The following is a 19,674-nucleotide window of genomic DNA, read 5'->3' as shown; positions in this document are numbered from 1 at the left end:
TAAATAGGGCTCTTCTCCAACGAGTGTCAAGTTTATAATGATTTGGGGAGAAGAAAATAGGGACATAAAGCAAGTAATGCGAAACTTGCATAGAAGTTTAAATTAAAACACGACGCTTTAGAAGAAGTCTGGTGGGCATCTTTGCTCATTCACTCAACCTCTACTGTTTACTTTCTCTGTCATTGGGGGTATTTTGATGGAAAACTTTATAAAATAATGCAACAGATAAATCTTGCCAACTTAAACAGAAACTAATTTGTATGGGCTTTCAGATTTATTTGCAAATAGACTGATAGAAAAGAAAAATTCTATAGTCACACCTCTGTCCCCAGACAGGCAACTTTCAAAACCATACATTTAATTAAAAAAGAAAGAAAGGAAGGAAGAAAGGCAGTGTGGGGACTGTGGTCAACTTAGGCAAAACCTAGTAATCCCAAAGTGCAATTCTTTTCAGGAAGGCCTTTGTAAGGACATCTAGGCTAATTAAGGTGCCAATTTTCATTTTTCCTTTCTGGCTTTCCTTTGGTCTTGGTCAGACTGTCAAGACCTACTGCCCTTTAGCAAAGGGCAAACATGTGACTCCAGAGAGACCATTTAGCTTCTTCCTCTGAGGATGTGAATGCTGAGAAGAGGGAAGCTAACAGCAGCAGGAGCACTTCATTCTGCAGAGAGTGCCCTGAAGAAGCTGAGGGCCTCTTCCTTAGTCTTCTGCCTGGGGCCTGGGGCAGTTCTGATCCCTATCTATCCCACATTCTTCAGATTTCCCATGGGTTCTGTGACCTATTCCCTAGCTTTCCAAGAAATTCTTTCTTCCTTAAGTCAGTCAAGTCAGTTTTTTTTAATCCTCACACGAGGATATGTTTGTTTGTGTGTTAATTCTTTCTTCCTTAAGTCAGTCAAGTCAGTTTTTTTGTTTGTGTGTTTGTTTTTTAGAGCGAGGAAGGGGAAGAGGAAGAGAGATCAGTTGCCTCCCATATGCAACCCAACCAGAGATTGAACCCACAACCTAGGTATGTACCCTGACCAGGAATGGAACCCACAACCTTTTGGTGTATGGGATGATGCTTCAAGCAACTGAGCCATCTGGCCAGGTCAGTCAGTCAGTTTTTTGTTTTATTTTGTTGGATTTTTAAATTTCTTTTTTTAATTTCAGAGAGAGGGAGAGGAGAGGGATAGAAACATCAATGATGAGAATCATTGATTGGCCGCCACCCACATGCCCCCTACTGGGAACTGAGTCTGCAACCTGGGCAGGTGCCCTGACCAGGAATTGAACAGTGACTTCTGGTTCATGGGTTGACACTCAACCACTGAGCTACACCGGCCGGGCTCACAGTCAGTTTTTATTGCTTGCAACCAAAAGCCTGTAGTGTAGGTCTGTATACCTATATGCCTGTACCAGCTTCATATAAAAATATCACCACTTTAATTTGATAAAATGGACTATGGTACTTGCAGAAAGTTAGCCAGATGGCAATTTTATTTGGCATTGTTATTTGTCTAGGTTTCAGTATAAAACACAAAGCAATTACTTTTCACATAGAAGGAATCTTACATCTTCTTACCATTGCTCCTTTCTACGTTCCTCCCCCACCTCATCTCTTATCTTAACCCTCATTTCATTCTTCAAAAAAGAAAAACTGACAAAAAGAGTCTGGTATAGCTAAATGTATAGTATATTTCTGCTTACAAGACTGAACATGAAAAGCTGTTTCTGGAGCACAGAGAATGTTTGGGGCAGGGAAACTACTCTATATGATCCTATAATGCAGGACACATGTCATTATGCACTTGTCAAAACCCACAGAGTGTACAACACCACGCGGGTACCCCACTGTACAGTGTGGACTTGAGGTGACGATCATGTGTCAGTGCGGGTTCATCGACTAAGAAATGTGCCCCTCTGGTGGGGGAGGCAGGGCATGTATGGGAGATTCCTCTACCTTCCTCTCAATTTCACTGTGAACCTAAAACTGCCCTAAAAATAAAGTCTATTTAAAAAAACAAAAAAAAACAAAAACTTTTTCTAAACTGTAACCTAAGTTCACACTTAATCGATTTCGTAATCATAATAATCATCATCCATGTTGATTCTGAAGCTGGGGTGCTCTTCCGGTTTTGACTTCTTTTTGGTCTCTTTGCTCTTCTCGGTCAGACGTAGGTGTGGCTCGCACTGCCTCATGATCTTCTTGGAAGACATCCAGCTCTCCCCTTGTCTTTCGGCTGGTGCTGCACACTGTCCTCCCCGCACGTCGGTCCCCTTGGCCTTCAGGACCTCCCTCGCTCTCAGGAGGCTGCAGGTGCAATTCCACGGATTTCCATCCAGGTACAGGTGCCTGAGGCGAGGCAGCCCCTCCAGGGCTTTGAGGTCCAAGGCAGAGATCTTGTTGTTCCTGAGGTTTAGAACCTGAAGCTGCTTTAGGTCCTTCAGCTCCCTCTCCGCGATATCCTGGATGACATTGCCTTTTAGGTCCAGCCTGGCCAAGGTCCCCGGGAGCCTGCGAAAGCATGGGAACAGGATGTGAGAGAAGGTCATGACGCTTATCCCTCAACTGCAAAGAAACTCAGATTGAGTAACCCCTGCCTTGTCTATAGTTCCGTCCCTTCTGAAGCTAGAAAACAAACTTTATTTTTAAAAAGTAGTTTTAAGTGTAATCTGCAGTCTTATCGATAGGTCTTTAAGCCTTCCTCATAAGTCTTATTTTCTAAACCTCTAGTTTTTTTCTGGTTCCCAGTCATAAAACTCTTCAATATTTTTTCTTATCAAATGGGCTCACAACCCTCCAAGGCTTTGATAAGAAAATCTACACTAATAAAAAGAGAAATATGCAAATTGGTGTCACTCTGCTATGCCCACCAGCCAATCAGAGCAACTATGCAAATTAACCCAACAAAGATGGCATTTAATTTGCATATGCAGGTGTGGAGCGAAGATTGAAGCTCGGGCCAGAGTGAAGACTGAAGTCTGAAGACTGAAGAGGCTTGGCTTCTCCGCTGCAGCGGAGAAGCCAAGCCTTGCTGAAGCCGGAGGGGAGAAGCCAAGCCTTGCTGGGGCCGGACCAAAGGCCTGGGTCCCGCGTGCCGGAGGAAAACCGGTGCCGGCAGCCAGGGGAAGGAGGGTCTATTGCACGAATCTCTTCGTGCAATAGGCCTCTAGTAAATAAATAAAATGATAAGAAAAATACTAAGTTCCCAATATTTTAGTTGAAAGGGGCCATGAATCAATAATTTATAGAAGTAGTCCCGCCATGAGTCAGTGGTTGAGTGTTGACCTATGAACCAGGAGGTCATGGTTCAATTCCGGTCAGGGGCACATGCCCAGGCTGTGGGCTCGATCCCCAGTAGGGGGCATGCAGGAGGCAGCCGATCAATGATTTTCTCTCATCATTGATGTTTCTATCTTTTTCCCTTCCTCTTTGAAATAAATAAAAATATATTTAAAAAAATAATTTACAAAAGTAAAACAATATTCCTCCCTTTACAGGATTGCTGTAAGAAACACCAGATGTACATGAATTGATTGATGATCTTAGCAGTTATTAATGTTAGGTATCATTTTCTGCCTCAATTAGTATATTGAGACAAATATGGTAGATATTTTAATATATGTATACCCCAAACCATGTACCATTACACTTGATGAAATGGAAAATGGAAGATGGCAGACAATAGAAGGGATTTGTGAAAACAGTTTGTGATGTAAGTAGGTTGCATGTGTTTACAGTGTATTTATAGAAATCTAAATTTTAAAGTGTTACTTTGTATATGAACAAGGAGCATGCAAATAAAAAAGAAAGGGTGTATTGCTTAAAGTTCATAAATAAAAGTTTTTTAATTTAAGTAGAAGAGATAGATATTATTGTGTTTCTAATTCTTTATGGGAGGAATACTACAGAGAAAATTTCTGAGTCATTCCCACTTTTTAATTCAAAGAAAAGGAGGGAGTGTGGGTGGGGTGGTGATGGGAATTTAAAAACCACTCTCTACAAGAACTTTGCTCTCATTGCTGGCTACATTCTTTGACCGAGCAGACAGTTATGTTGCTTAATTTAAACCTCATAGGAAAAGCCCATTCCCATCTCATGTTACTCGCCCCATTGTCCTTGCCCACTGGTTCTCAACCTTCGCTACACATTAAGTTCATTTGGAAACTGTTTGAAAATACTGAAGTCTGGGCCCTAACACTGGGTGTCTGATCAAATTGGTTTGAAGTGAGGTCTGGACATCAATATATATTTTTAAATATGAATAGATTTCAATTAGAAAAGTCACTTTTTGATGCATTGTTTTGGGTACAAATAGCATACTATATAATAAAAAATCTCTTTTTTTAACAAGAAAAAAATTAACATTTATACATATCAAAGATAATTTTTCTTTTGGCCATTAGTAAGAAAAAAATATTATAGCTAACAATGAAAATAAGTAAATGGAATGTCATAGGATTCTATAGAGGCCAGAGCTGGTATATTAGTAGAAATTTGATAATGATAATAAGCAAGGCAAGAAAGATTTTTTCTATAAAGTGCTAAAGGGAAAAAGAATCCACTGGTAGGCACATATAATAAACATCATGATATCTTTTTATAAAAAAATCATAGTGCTGTATTCTTCTACTGTTTTTTTTATTTATCTACTTTAAAATGCAGGATAAAGCTTAAATAAATGGGATCAATAATATGAACTTGTACATTAGTTATAGATTATGACTGGTTTGGGGGAACAGGTACAGTGGGTTGGGTATAGAGGGAGGGATATTTGGAAAGAAAAATTGTCAAAGTATGAGAGTATCTGTGTGTGTGTGTGTGTGTGTGTGTGTGTGAGAGAGAGAGAGAGAGAGAGAGAGAGAGAGAGAAGAGACAACCAAAACCAGAAGGTAAGACCAACACAAATGGACTCACACTCTCAGACAGACAGGCAAGGTAAGTTAGTGCAGTATTCAGTGTGAGGGTGGAGATTCCAAACCCTTGTTTAAAACTTCCACCCGTAAAGGCTTGGATAGGCTTGATCCGATCATTTATGTTTGCTCTAACCCGTGTTCTTGCTTTTACATTGTGCTAATTGCCCTAATCTCTGGAGAACTTTTATAATAGAGACCATGAATGGTAAGGCTCACTTACCTGAGAGGTATAGACAACAGCAGGTTCTGCTCCAGGGCCAGGTTGGAGAGCTGGGAACACCGCTGTAGGGCCCCAGCTTCAAACAAGCTGACAATGTTGTTGTCCAGAAACAAATGTTTCAAGTCCCGGAGGTCCTGGAAGTCTTGTGCTGTAACTCTCTGAATCAGATTATTGCTAATATCAAGCTTTTGTAGCCTTGCCGGTAGTCTGAGGGGCAACGCTTGGAGCTGGTTTTGGGACAACTCCAGAGTGGTTAAATTGGCAAGGAGCTGCGCCCCCTCAATGGAAGAGAGTGAGTTTTCTGACAGGTAAAGATGGGATAGGTTTTCCAAGTGTTTCATATCTCGAAACCTCACCACTTTGAGCTGGTTTCTCTCTATCTTTAAAGAGAGCAAGGATTTGGGCAAAGTCACAGGAATTTTAGTCAGAAAGTTACCGCTGAAACTGAGAAACTGCAAAGACTGAAGAGAAGTGAAGAGGTTAGCTGGTATAATACGTAGTTTATTATTCTCCATACTCATATGTTTCAGATGGGGAAGTGCCAGTGGTCCAGCTACGGACTCGATAGTATTGCCATCCAACATCAAGCTTTGCAAACTGGCAAGGGAGGAGAGCATGCTGGGAGAGACGGCAGAGATCAGGTTGTTTTTAAGTTCAAGGGTTTTTAACTTCTTCAGTCCTTCAAAATCAGATCCGTGTAGGACATATATCAAATTGTCATTTAGTTTTAACACTTCAAGGTTGGCTGGGAGAGCGCGGGGGACTCGTCTGAGCTTATTTTTCCAGAGTTCCAAGGTCTTCAAGGTACTCAGAGTTTTGAAAGTATCATTTTCTACTGATTCTGTTCCACTGGCCAGAAGAATAAAATCTTCCAGAGCCAACATTCGGGTGAAGTTAGATAGCTAAAAAAAAAAAAAAAAGGCAGAAGCAGGGAGGAGGGACACAAACAGTAAACTAAGATTATTGTGGTGGAAAAAACACACCATATGTGCTATCACTCAATACTAATGATGGTTGAAAGCTAGGATCCTGATTTTTTATTTATGATTGCTAACACTGGAAGATAGCAAAAATATTTTATGCACTTTGACACACTGTAGTTAGATGTGAAATATTGGCCAATTTTTGCTGTATGTTCTCTGACCCAGCAAGTTTACTTCTAGGCAGGAAGTTCTTGTAAATTGCACAATGATTTATGGGATACGATGTTCTTTGTTGCATCATCTTATAATAGCTAAAAATAAAACAATCTGAAAATCTTTCACCAAAGAGCTGCTAATTCTAGGGTGTGAAATTGCAAGGGATTTTCACTATCTACATTTTGTATTGTTTGAATTTTTTAAAGCAGGGGTTCTCAAACTTTTTAAACAGGGGGCCAGTTCACTGTCCCTTAGACCGTTGGAGGGCCGGACTATAGTTTAAAAAAAAACTATGAACAAATTCCTATGCACACTGCACATATCTTATTTTGAAGTAAAAAAACAAAAAGGGAACAAATACAATATTTGTATTTGCATGTGGCCCACGGGCCGTAGTTTGAGGACCCCTGTTTTAAAGTATAAATTACCTTTAAAGCATTAAAAGTAAAAAATTTAAAAGCCCCAAATACTGCTATCACCAGGATGGACCTATCAGAGAAATGTTTTCAACTATATTATACTAGAGGCCCGGTGCATGTATTCGTGCACCTATGGGGTCCTCGGCCTGACCTGCGGATATCATCTGAGGGATCCCAGATTGCGAGAGGGTACAGGCCAGCCCGAGGGACCCCACTGGTGCACGATTGGGGCTGGGGAGGGACCACAGGAGGGCTCCAGGGTGTGTCTGGCCCTTCTCGCCCAGTTCGGATGGGCCAGACCCCAGCAGCAAGCTAACCTACCGGTGGGAGCATCTGCCCCCTGATGATCAGTGCACATCATTTGGAAACTAGCCTCCTGCTCTATATCTCCCAAGTTGCACTTCACCGATAAACAAGATCCACGAAGAAACAAACAGGATACATGTATCTCCATCTCTATAGAGTAAGAAGTACATTCATGCATATATCCCCGACCTCTCCTAGATTTGAGGAAGTACCAAAATCTGATAAACTTGGTCCATGATTTGCAAATTCAAATACTCCTATCTCTCTACAAATTCCACCAACTTCCTAGTTTGACATCCACCTTTTTTTTTGTGGGATGATGGGTTCCTCGGTATTTAGTTCTCTGAGTAAGATCATGTTTAGGTAGAAAGAGAATTGTTTTAGGTTTTCTTCAGCTTGATAAATTTTGCAGCATGTTCAACCTGCTTGAGAATTCAATTAAGGTGGAACTTTCAATGCAAATTTTATATGTCTTACTACCTACAGTTTCTAAATATTTGATTTCATTATGCAGTTGAGTCCTTTTATAATACCAATGCACTATTACCATCTTTAAATTGGGTTAATTTTGCATCCCATGTTTATTATAAGCACCTAAATTCTGGGAGGACATGTGATGTGAATTATGGTAAAGTATATATTCAAACATCTCTTAATATGATACTCTTATTAGAAGAATCTCATGTTAAAATTTCCATAAACAGATGTTTTTAATCTTAACAGTTTTGACAGCTGCCTTTAGTTACATATTGCTGCTAATATTTGATATTTTCTTACTGGTTAATCAGTTGCATTGATTAGTCCTAATCCCAATAGTAATAGCATTTTTTTTTAATCCTCACCCAAGGATATTTTTCCATTGGTTTTTACAGAGAGTGGAAGAGAGAGGGAAAGACAGAGAGAAATATGAATGTGAGAGAAACACAACAATTGGTTTCCTTCTGCATGAGCCCGGACCAGGGCCCGGGCCGGGGAGGAGCCTGCAACTGACCGGAATCGAACCTGGGACCCTTCAGTCTGCAGGCCGACACTCTATCCACTGAGCTAAACCAGCTAGGGCACAAATTTTTCTTATATTTGGTGAATATCTACAAGTGTGAAGTGCTTTTTTAATGTTAATATTAATTCTCTTAATAACCCTACAAGCTTACTATCATCAACACTGGCTCTTAAATGAGGAAACTAAGAAGTTATTAAGTGAAAACAAAACAAAACACACAACAACAAAAAAGAAAGTTAATAAGTGAAAGAGCTGAGAATTTCATCAAGCTCTATTGGACTGCAAAGATCTTTTTTCCTCAGCTCACCATTTTCTAATACATTTTCTATTGCATTTGGTCGACAACTAATGTTTTCAGAAAAGACTCAAGATCTGGACACAAACCATAGCGTTTTAGAGACGCAGAGATCTTAGAGATTAACTAATACAAATCTCTCATTTAAAAGATGAAGTATTTCAGGCCAAAAATAAAAAAGTAAATGACCTGCCCAAAACTCAGTGTTTTTAAATCTATTCTCCATTCTGAAGTGTCTTTGTCTAGGCGTTTCTTTCATTAAGAGTCAGAAATGACAGATCTTCACTTCTTGGACTGTTGATCTCCCAAAAGAACTTGGTGTTACTCATACTTCCCGTTTCTATTTCAGTGGCCACAAGCCCTAAAGGATTGCTGACAATGCAGCAAGTCTCAGTGCTGACATGGATCTGAATGGGGGATATATTTGGGGAGGAGACAAAGTGTGGTGTCAGAGCTTCAATTTGTCCATTGTCTTGATTTCGCTTTGTAAGGATATGCACTGGTCTAGCTAGTAAATGTAGTCCATATTCTGAACTGAATCCAATGGATAGATGTTTTCTTTTACTAAGCATAGAGAACCTTTCCTTTTTCTTTTTGTCAGAGTCAATGCAGATTACTTCTTATTATTAATTAAATACCTGTCATTACTTAAGTATGTTTATCTTTAAAAAGCCCTCTGTGTAAGCATGACTATTCCCTTTTCTCAGCGGGAAATTCCCTTTTCTCAAGAAGGTGAAATAACCTGCCCAAGTATGTCTCACTAGCAAGTGGAAGTTGGCCTTTCAAACCAGGTTTATCTTATTCCAACAAATGCATTTTTAATCTTACCCCTATAGCCAGCACTTAGCTCAAGAATAGAGAGTTCTGGTGGCAGAAACAGTGAAGAAGACACCCACTGGTTTTCAACTTTTCAGTTGAGTTGGCAAAAGGAAAAAGATAACTCGGCCATACCTGTTTTTCCCTCTCCCTGGCCTAACCAGGGCTGTGTTCAAGAGCTATGGAAAGAGGTACTTTTGCCCTAGAGCTAACCTGGGGTTGCTGGTAGTTTTTTCAATGTTGCTTAGAAAACAAGGCAAGTATGGGTTGGTGTTAACCATTAGGCACAGGAATCGTACCTAAGTATAGTATCTGCCATTGTAGGTTTACAGTTTAGTGAGCCCAATACATATATAAGTAAAACTTACAAAAAAATATGAAAACATTTTTAAAAAATAAGCAAGGCAAGTAAAATGAAGTAGAGGAGAAGGGCACCTCCTGAAGGCTTCCCCATGAAAGGATTTATTTCTGGTTTCAATTTGGGCCTGGCCCTGTTCAAGCATTAGAGGCCCCACAACGTTCTTGGGTTTTTTTATAGGTCTAATGTACACACAAAACTGACATACCCTCACAGTGACCACCTCAGACATGTGTGAACCAAGCCAGCAAGAAACTCTAAAACAATGGGGGGATTTTTTTTTCTGATCCTAAAGCTATACTTGTTCTCTGTAAACAATTTTAAAATTCTGGAAAGTATAGTGAGATTATAAAAATGTTCCATAATTCCTCCACTCAGTGATAAATCCTGTTTAGGTATTTCTTACCCAGGAGGAATTTTAAGTAACTTTTTCCACAAAAGATATAAAGGCAATCATTTTAATTGACCGCCATCATAAAGACATTCCTATTTGTCCTCCAAACGTGAAAGCTCAACATATAAAACTCTTAGAAGAAAATACATTTTAATGACCTTGGGTTTGGTAAAAGCTATTCTAGATATGACACCAAAAGCAAATATGAACAAGAAAAAATTGATAAATGGGACTTAATAAAAATTGGAAACTTCTGTGCTTCAAAGGACACCCATCAAGAAAATGAAAAGACAACCCAGAGAATATGATAAAATTTTCACAAATAATATATCTGATGGAAAGTTTGTATTTACCATATATAAAGAACTCTTACAACTAAATAATAAAAAGGTAAATAATTCAATTAAAAATGAGCAAAAGGGGGGTGGAAGGATTGGGTGGGGGATGAGGACACATATGCAATACCTTAATCAATAAAGAAAAAAACAACAAGGAAATATGAACAGGAAATTTTCAAAAAATGAGCAAAGGATTCATATAGGTACTTCTCAAAAGAGATTTACAATGGCCAATAAGCACCTGAAAAGATGCTCAACATCATTAGTCTTATGAAGGTCAAACCATAAAGAGATACCACCTGACACTCACTAGGATGGCTATGATCTAAAAAACAAAACAAAACAAAACAAAAGGTAAGAAATGTTAACAAGAGAAATTGAAACTGTTTTACATTGCTGTGGAAATGTAAAATGATTTACCATATGACCCAGAAATTCCACTCCTAGATATATACACAGAAGAAATGAAAACATATGTCCACACAAAAACATGTACATGAATGTTCATAGCAGCATTATACATAATAGCCCAAAAGAGAAAACAAACAATGAATGGATAAACAAAACGTTTATATAATGAAACATTATTCAGCCTTTAAAAGGAAGGAAATTCTGACATATAGTACAACATGGATAAACCTTGAGGACATTAAGTAGAGGTATAGTAGGCAGCTGCGTAAGTTTGAACATGGAGAAAAGTTATGATAGAAACTCAATTTGGGGAGCCATGATCACACAAAGTGAAGTCACCTAAGGATATTGTGCATAGCAAGAAAAGGGATGGCTGAAGATTGAGACTCCCTGGAAAAGCCAAAAATTAAAAAGCAGTAGAGGCAACAAAACCTATAAAAATGACAGAAAAGAAATATCAGGGAAGAATAATGAGGACTTAAAAGTGTGGAGTCATGGTAGACAAGAATGTGAGAATTCCAAGAAAAAAGAATGAGCCAATGTCTGAGAGAGGACAGTGTTAGCTGTGTGAGAAGGGGTGGAAACCAGACAGTGGTGAATTAAAGAATAAACAGAAGATGACAAATTGAATCCAGTAAGTACAGACTACCCTTTCACAGACTTTTGCAAATACAGATAGTCGCAGAGGCGACATAGAATTAAAATATTTTTATTTTTATTGTAATGAAAGGATCATATTTATAGGCTAGGACGGAGCTAGTAAAGAAAGAGCAATGGAGGATACGGGAGTGGGGAGAATGATGGAGCAAGCTGTGGGGAAAGGTGAGAAAGATGGAATCAAGGGCAGGAGAGGGAGGCTGCTTTGAAGAGAAGGAGGGACCTCTCTCTGCAGGAAAGAACGTGCAGAATTGGATAAAGACACGTTAGTATACAGTGAGTAAGAACGGAGGGAGATCAAGGCAAATGGCCTTTGTTTTGTCATGATTTGTCAATAAAATAGGAAGCCAGTCATTTGGTGAGAATAAGGAGGGCAGGGCTTGAGAAGGAAATCCAAAACCGTACTGAAGTTTTGGAAGATGCTGAGGGGATATAGGTCGGACCTGACAAAGAATTGAAAGGATAGATGGGTGACATTGAAGAACCAGATGAAGTTGGAGACCTTAAATTTGTAGTGGTTCTATAAATGTGTGGTGTTTCCTAACTACACACACACACACACACACACACACACACACACACACACTCTCACAGATATGTGTAAAGAGGTTGTGTGATCCTCTCCAGCAGCACCCAGATGTTCAGGTACAGGAGAAACAAAGGAAAATTATCACCCTAATTTAAAACTGAGGTTTTGCTGGATAAGTCACTGTGGGATACAAAAAGGGAGGGGGTAGAAAAAGAAAATAGATAGGAAACAAACGGATTATCTGGGAGAACTGAGTAGATCTAGGGCTAGAAGTCTCCATGAGGTGGAAAGATAAGTGCAGAGTGTGACTGAAAGGAAAGGTGATGAGGAGCAGAGAGACAGTGTGTATGGGAACTCAAGTTTATTGAGTGGAGAAGTTACATGGGTAAAGAGGATTATGATCTAACTAAGACAGTAGAGTGTTATGGTCAAGTGGAAATGGAGATAGATTCTTTTTTGTGAGTTCAAGGAAGTGTGAGACTAGGCTATTGGACACTGGAGGCACCCAAGAAATTCAGAGTTTAGGATGGAGAGCAAGACTAGAGCCAGGAGGGTAAGGACCAGGGCACAGTGTAAGGCAGACAGAAGAATAAATAAAGAGTTCTATAGCCCGATGGCAGGCAGCTTCACAGAAATGGGAATTTTTACAGATAAATGGATAAGTAAAATCCCTCTTTTCTTGAAGGCACAAGCTGTGTCTCAAACACAATTGAATTATATAAGCAAATAATAGAAATAGTTTTAACTAGTGATATATATACACCTATATGTATATATTTATGTATACATGCTTATAAATGTGTGATATATATGCTTATATTTATATATGTACATATGTATATATAATTTCTATTGCAATGAATCTGAAGATCCATTTCAGGGTATTTTTTTTCTTTGAATATAGGCGCCCTGTTCTATAATTTAAACCAAAAAAACTGAATAGACATTGTATTCACCAAATACAGGTGAAATATGGTTATTAAAAGCCTAACTGTTTTTATAAGAATAAAGAGAAATATTATTGCTCAGAGCTTTTTATTTCCTTCACAAAACATTTCTGTGTTTCATCAACCTTTCCACTGGGAACTGTCCTTCCAAGAGACAGTTAAGTGGGCTTAAGTCAGGGAAGTGGCAATATTGCTCTTCAGTGAGCCTAAACCAATGACAAATGGATTGATTCAATAATTTAATATGATGAGAGGTATAATTTCATCTTATTGGCTGCAAAGCAGCAGTGCAGGGTCATTACCAGGCTTAGTTGACCCTCTAGCTCTCAGCATCTCAGGTTCTCAGAACAAATATTTAAGCAACCTGCCCTTTAACTAGGTGTCTTGCTTGAACGCTTAGACCTGACCAGGTCAGACGTGCTCTTGGGCATCAGGCACTACTGGGTTAGGAAGAGAAAAGTAAACAGATGACGACTAGGCAATTAATTGTGCTTACTAAGGCTCAGGATAAATACCATGCAGCATATTTTAAACCCTGTGTTTATGTGCACCTACATTAAAACTTCTTACCCAAATGAAAGGAGGGGGGCTTCTATTTGAAGAGAAAGTACGTTCATCTGCTGACTCTGCACCTGAATCACAGAGAGGCATTTCCTCATCTTAGGATTTGGGTGGATGTGGTAGAAGCAGATCAGTAAAGGATCATAGGAGAGCCATAGAATTGTCCATCTAGAAGAGGTCTAGGATCACCCATCTAATCTAGCATACTCACTTCATAAAGGCAAAAAGGTGAGGTCCAGAAGTTTCTTATAACTGCTTGCCTAAGATGATTGTTTCTCTTGGTGGTGAGCCAAGTAGGGAGAGAACCCTAGTCTCTTGATTCCCTTCAAACATTAAAGGCCAAAACCAAAAGTTCCTTTATGTTGTAAAAGTCAGACAAATCTATAGCACTCTTTTCAGTGCCTTCTGAATAGGTAAGCATGAAAGTAACAGTCATAATTAAAAGCAACAGAATCAGAATTGCAGCAACGTGACAAAACACAAACCCCTATTTCTTCTGTAGAGGTTTTCACAAAATGCTAATGCTTAGTTGGATGTGAGGTCTGTATGAATAATTCGCATATGCTGGGTTCATCTTCATAGCCTTATAATGATCATAGTATTATCTGCCTTCTATGGCATAAACAAAACTATGTTCCCCGCCAAAAGCATTTATTCTTATTCCTGGGAACATAAAGTGGCTATATGCTCTCAAACTTTTTGTTAAGAAAGAGCCATTTCTTTACTTTTACTTTGCAACAACATAATTAGAAAAATTTTTGAATAAAAACTGAAATAAAATATGATTAATTATAGGTTCTGGTGTTTTTTGTTTTGTTTTGTTTTGTTTATTGCTGTGGTGGTTTTCCTGCTTCCTTAAAAAGAAATACCCAGAGGCATAGTCCCATCTCAGTAGTACAGAGCAAGCTGGTAACTAGTGCAAATACCCAAACCTGCTATGTCCTGATTATTATGAGTTTTAAGTTTTAACCTTTAAGTTTTAACTTTTAAGTTCTGATTATTTCAATTAAGTGAACAATTCCACACTCGCCCCTCACTGTGCCATGCAAAATAAACTCAGCCACCTGAGTGCAGAGTGGGTCGTTACCTGGAGGTGTTGGATTTTGCTGTGGCTGATGTAGAGCTTCTTGGTGGTGGAAGGAAGGCCTGAGGGCACCTCTGTCAGCCTGTAGCATTGCACCGACTGCACAGAGTCACAGCTGCATCTTCCAGGACAGTGAGGCTCGGAACCGTCGCTGAGAGAGAGCAGGACAAGGAATGCATAAAGCAGATGCATCTTCCAAAACAGGGCCTCTGGGGTAGCAAGCAAGTGTTTCGGTGATGTCTCACTCTTTATACCATGAAATCTGATAATAGAATCTTATGAATGTGTACTCTGTCAATGTGAGAAGACAGGAAAGAAAAATTCTCAATTTGCCTGGGTTAAAATGTTAGCAACCATTACAAAGAGGAAGGGCTTAAACAATTGATAAGCTGCCTTAATATTTGTAGGTGAGCAAAACCCTATGTTATTTATGGCTTGGAAGGCTAATCTGCAAACACCTCTATTATCTGTAGTTTCCTTGTTTTGTTAAATGTGACACAAGGGAATTAGTGGGAAAAGACAAAGAGCTGTTTTATAGGGGGCTGTAAAACCTTTGAGTTTTCTGTGACCCTATATTAAACCCATTTTTGCAGGACTGCAAAGGACAGGTGTTTGCTTCTCACATTAACTAGTATGGGAAAATAGGCAGGTTTTCGATTTAATATTGTTGTTTCAGTAACATTTTATTGCTAGGTACCGTGGAGAGATGTTTAGAGCTGCAGATAACGTGTTCAATTCATCCATCACTTGATCCACTTGGAAAACACCTTTGTTAATAAAAAATATTGTTGATGCAAATGAAAAAACATCAACATGGGTCTATTATCTTCATCTAATTTTAATAATAGAAGAAAATGCCTCTCGCTTCTTCAGAGGAACTTGTTGGTTGTGAAACCTGACTGGAGAGGGAAAATTTCACTTGTCCTGGGCACTCTTTTGTTGTGGCTTTTTGTCTTGCCATGCTCATCCCTGCTATGGGATTTGAAAGCATCGGTAATACTATCAACAATAAAACATATACAAAAAATAAAGAACAATATTAAAAAGAATATATATTCATAACCCATGGACACAGGCAATGGTGGGGGTCAGGGGCTGAGTGGAGGTGGGCAAAGGGGGAGTAAAATAGGGAACATCTGTAATAATGTCAACAATAAAACTAAAATTAAAAAAAAAATAAAAGCACTTTAAGCAAAAGATAATATCAAGAAGCCCTGTCCCCCCAAGGGGAAGACCTAAAATTCCCTATGCTGATGGACCACAGCAGCTTGCTCTAAAGCAGTGGCTCTCAACCTTCCTAATGCCGCAACCCTTTAATACAGTTCCTCATGCTGTGGTGACCCCCAATTTCATTGTTACAAATTGAACATAATTAAAGCATAGTGATTAATCACAAAAACAATATGTAATTATATATGTGTTTTCTGATGGTCTTAGGCGACCCCTGTGAAAGGGTCGTTTGACCCCCAAAGGGGTTGCGACCCACAGGTTGAGAACCGCTGCTCTAAAGAAATTCCTTCTAATTGAAAAGCTTCTCTGACCTCCTCTTCAACCCTTCCTCTCTTTGTTACAGTTTCATTTTGAAGCTAAACGTTACTTTGATCTAATAATCAGTTTATTCTGTTTCCAGAGTAAGGATCTCTGTGTGCTTTTCCCAACAAACTTCTCTACTCCCCCCCCCCACCCCCATATTGGCTTTCCTGTTTTCTTTTCTTTCACTATCAGAGATAAGGAGTGATAAGATTTCTTTTCTGTCAATATTCTGCTTTTCAAAAAACTTTATGACTTATTTCTCTTGCCTAAAAATAGAATTATCTTTTTAATTTTTAGATTTTTCAAAGAGCAAAGTAATGCTCAATTAAAAGAAATTTGGAAAAAAGACAAGGAAGGGGGGAAAAAATCCAAATCAAACATTTTCCCAGTCTCTTTTCTCTGCTCAGGTTTTGAAACAGCAAAGAGAAATACTTATTGAACACTTTTATTCCTGTGTTGCTAAAAAAGTAAATTCATATTTAGTTATTTGAAACAAAATGCCTGCAAAATCCTAACCTCTCATCTGCCATCAACAACAACTAATAATTTTGTTATGCAGCGTAGCAATGAGTTCCATTTTCAAACCTCTGGTGGTGGCCACAGGATTCTCTCTTCTTTGATTAAGCCTTGAAATTACACTGTATACAACATATATTTTTCCTTCTTTTATGTGGTATTTATATAGCTTTCCTGTAATTTTGCCATTATCTGTAATATACCACTATTTTACACTATGAATAGTTTTATCAGGTTGTAAACAGATGAGACTTTATATTCTGCAATTTTCACTATCATATTTTTCCATATTATTCCATAACCTCCATAAATATAATTTTAAATGTTTAACAGTCCATCAAGAGTATTGTCTAAATTTGATTAACTGCTTTTTAAGTGTTGGATTTCTAGGTTATTTCCTGATTTTACCATTATAAGTATAAATAACTTTGATCATAAAAAGTTTGAGAATGTCTTGAAAAAGAAAAGACCATCTGTTCCCCAGGCCTGTTTATTTAGGACTCAGCTGAGAAGTCAACTTTTTCTTGTCAGGTAGCAGGCAAAGTCTTGTTGATACTATAAACTGCAGGGAAAATATAATACAAAAGTAGAACCTGAATGTTTAAAGGACACACATGCTTTGTTGTACCTGCTCTGGAGTTTGTTGTGCTAGGAAGCAGCCACAAAAGCTGCCACCACTGCTCAGCTTCTAGTTTACTTTCTGCTGACTTTTGGAGTTTTCGCATGTTTACTAAAGGGTCATGAGTATAAAGTTCCTTACCTTTAGCTTGGGTTTTTAGCTCTTGAACTTATGGATCCCTAAGTCTGAGTGTTAGGCATACTGTTCTTTTCTCTAAAAAAGACTTAACAAGACCTTATCAGATCATTATTACCTGGCTTCTTTGGATCAGGAGAAACCGAGTAAAGGACCCTGGGTGCCTTTCTCAGGTAGGGAAGCTCAGCGACTCACCCAGAAACTCTGCTCAAAATACAGCCCAGAATCTAGGTTTAGTCTTTCAGCACAAGAGAGACTGCAATCTCAAAAAATATGCTCTGCATTTGAATTTGGGTTGAATTAGACTTATGTCTTTGTTCATATTCTCAAGCCAGGATTCTCCCTGATTTGCTTTCTTCTCTTTATTCCTATAACCCAGTGGTTCTCAGCCAGAGGCAATTTGGCAATGTCGGGAGGCATTTTTTATGACGATAAATGGTTGGGGGTGGTTGGGGAGCTAGTGCTACTGGCATCTAGGGGGTGATAGCCAGGGATGCTACTCAACACCCTACAACGCACAGGGCAGCCCCACAACAAAGAATTATGCAGTCCAATGTCAATAGCACCATTGTTAAAAAACCCTGCCAAAAACACAAATGTGTGCCTCCATGCAATGGATATTGGCCTTTCTGTGTTATTAAAAGCAAAGGGCAAGTTTCTATTATAAGGAAGAAAATGAATTCCACAGAAGAAACTAACTCGCATTCTCCCTGACTTGTGTATAGAAGCATTGACTTGTGATCCTTATTATAAAACTGATCAATCAAGAGATAAACAGAAGACTGTAAGTGATGAAATAAATGTTAAAGAATACACTAATAAATGTTAAAGAATACTCAATCAAGAGATAAACAGAAGACTGTAAGTGATGAAAACCTCTTTCTGAGATAAATGTTAAAGAATAAACTAATTGTGAATATGATTTTTTTAATTTGTTTGCTCCTAGAGAATGTTGCAAAAGAGCATAAGTTGAAAGTAAAACAAAAAATAAAATTTTCTACTACTTACCCTCTTTATACCTCAATTTTTCATTCTATACAATGAAGTTAAAAATGGGGGAAATACTTCCCATTTTACAGAAAGAAAGAGATGAAATGCACTAAGGCATGTCAAATCTACGGGCAAAAAAAGGTTCTCAATAAATGATAGTGGTATCAGCTTGGGTTATTAGTTACAATCAACTGGGGACCAAACAAATTCTATTTCCATGTCACTATTTCCATGGCTTTTTGCGTAATCATCCATTATACTTCTGACTTGTTCATTTAGAAGACTATGAAATTTCTAATGAGATAATTTGAAGTATTCTTTACTTTTTTATATAAATGCAAAGATAAATGTTAAACATGGTCAGAATGCAATTGTTTGGGGCCCCTTATAGAACTAATTTAGAAGAAATATAAATGACGGAGGCTGATGTGGGGAGTCTATGTTTGATCTGTAAAGTCTGACAATCTGAGAAACAAGCAGTGACTTGACAGTGGATGAAAGAGGAAGAATCAATATTAGTAAACTCTGATACCATTGTTGATACAGGGTGACTTTAGATAATGTTGAACCAACCTGGAGCTGTGGGAAAGGGTACATGAAGAATGTAGATCTGGTAACAGCGGAAAAGTGGTTACGGTCAGTCTTTGAGGGTATAAGGGAATAAAAATATAGTAACAGAGATTAAATTTTTTTGTTATGTTTTTAGGTTTGGGTACACCATGTAAAAGGTAGTATCTCATACATTTTAACTATAAAATAGGTAAAATAATTCTCAAATCCTAAATTATAATGGATTTATTAGTCAAGTCAACCAGACAGTTGTTAAATGAACTTTTCTCTTTAGGTTGGGGAAAAATATTTCTTGGCTTTTAAAGAAATATGTATATTTTGGATATTTAACATGTATTTTATAGATATTCCTAAACCCAGAGCCAATATATATTTACCTGTGCTCTCCAGCTGGTATCAAAGTATGTCTTGAAAAGTGACTACTTTTAGAAGTTCCTTAGTAGAATGTTGTACTATCCTAATTATTCAACTGATCATACAAATATTTTCAGCATTCCTACTATATTCCAGGTCCTGTGATAGGACCTGGGATTCAAAGATAAATGAGATACAGTTATTGCTGCTAAGGATCTCACAGTCTTAGGGGCTCCAAGGAAATATATGATAAATGCTACAGCAAGTGTTTGCAGGAAACTGAATGGGGATGGAGTCCATAGCTTCGTGTGAGGAGAAAAAAGGAATGCTTCCTGGAAAAGGTGTCTGAACTAATCCTAAATCACTGCATCAAAATTTGAAAGTTTGAGAAACTAAGATGGCGGCATAAGTAAACACCGGAAATTGTTGCCTCCCACAACAACTTCAAAAATACAACGAAAAGACAAAACGGACATCATCCAGAACTACAGGAAGGCTGGCTGAGTGGAAATTCTACAACTAGAAGGAAAGAGAAAAGCACACTGAGACTCAGAGGAGCTGCGGAAGTAAAGTGCAGAGGTAC

General features: G+C 38.4%; 1 protein-coding gene across 1 annotated transcript in view; it reads left to right on the top strand.

Moving 5' to 3' along the window:
- Positions 1 to 2,914: 2,914 nt before the first annotated feature.
- The window catches only part of GOPC (golgi-associated PDZ and coiled-coil motif containing), a 51,775-nt gene continuing 35,015 nt past the window's right edge, over positions 2,915 to 19,674 (top strand). The window contains exons 1-2 of the mRNA XM_005859096.2: positions 2,915 to 2,920; positions 3,006 to 3,033. Coding sequence (XP_005859158.2) covers positions 2,915 to 2,920; positions 3,006 to 3,033 — 34 coding nt within the window. The remainder of the gene's footprint in view (positions 2,921 to 3,005; positions 3,034 to 19,674) is intronic.

Source organism: Myotis brandtii, unplaced genomic scaffold (assembly GCF_000412655.1).
Source record: "Myotis brandtii unplaced genomic scaffold, ASM41265v1 scaffold123, whole genome shotgun sequence".
Lineage (NCBI taxonomy): Eukaryota > Metazoa > Chordata > Mammalia > Chiroptera > Vespertilionidae > Myotis > Myotis brandtii.
This window is presented reverse-complemented; position numbering and strand designations above follow the sequence as displayed.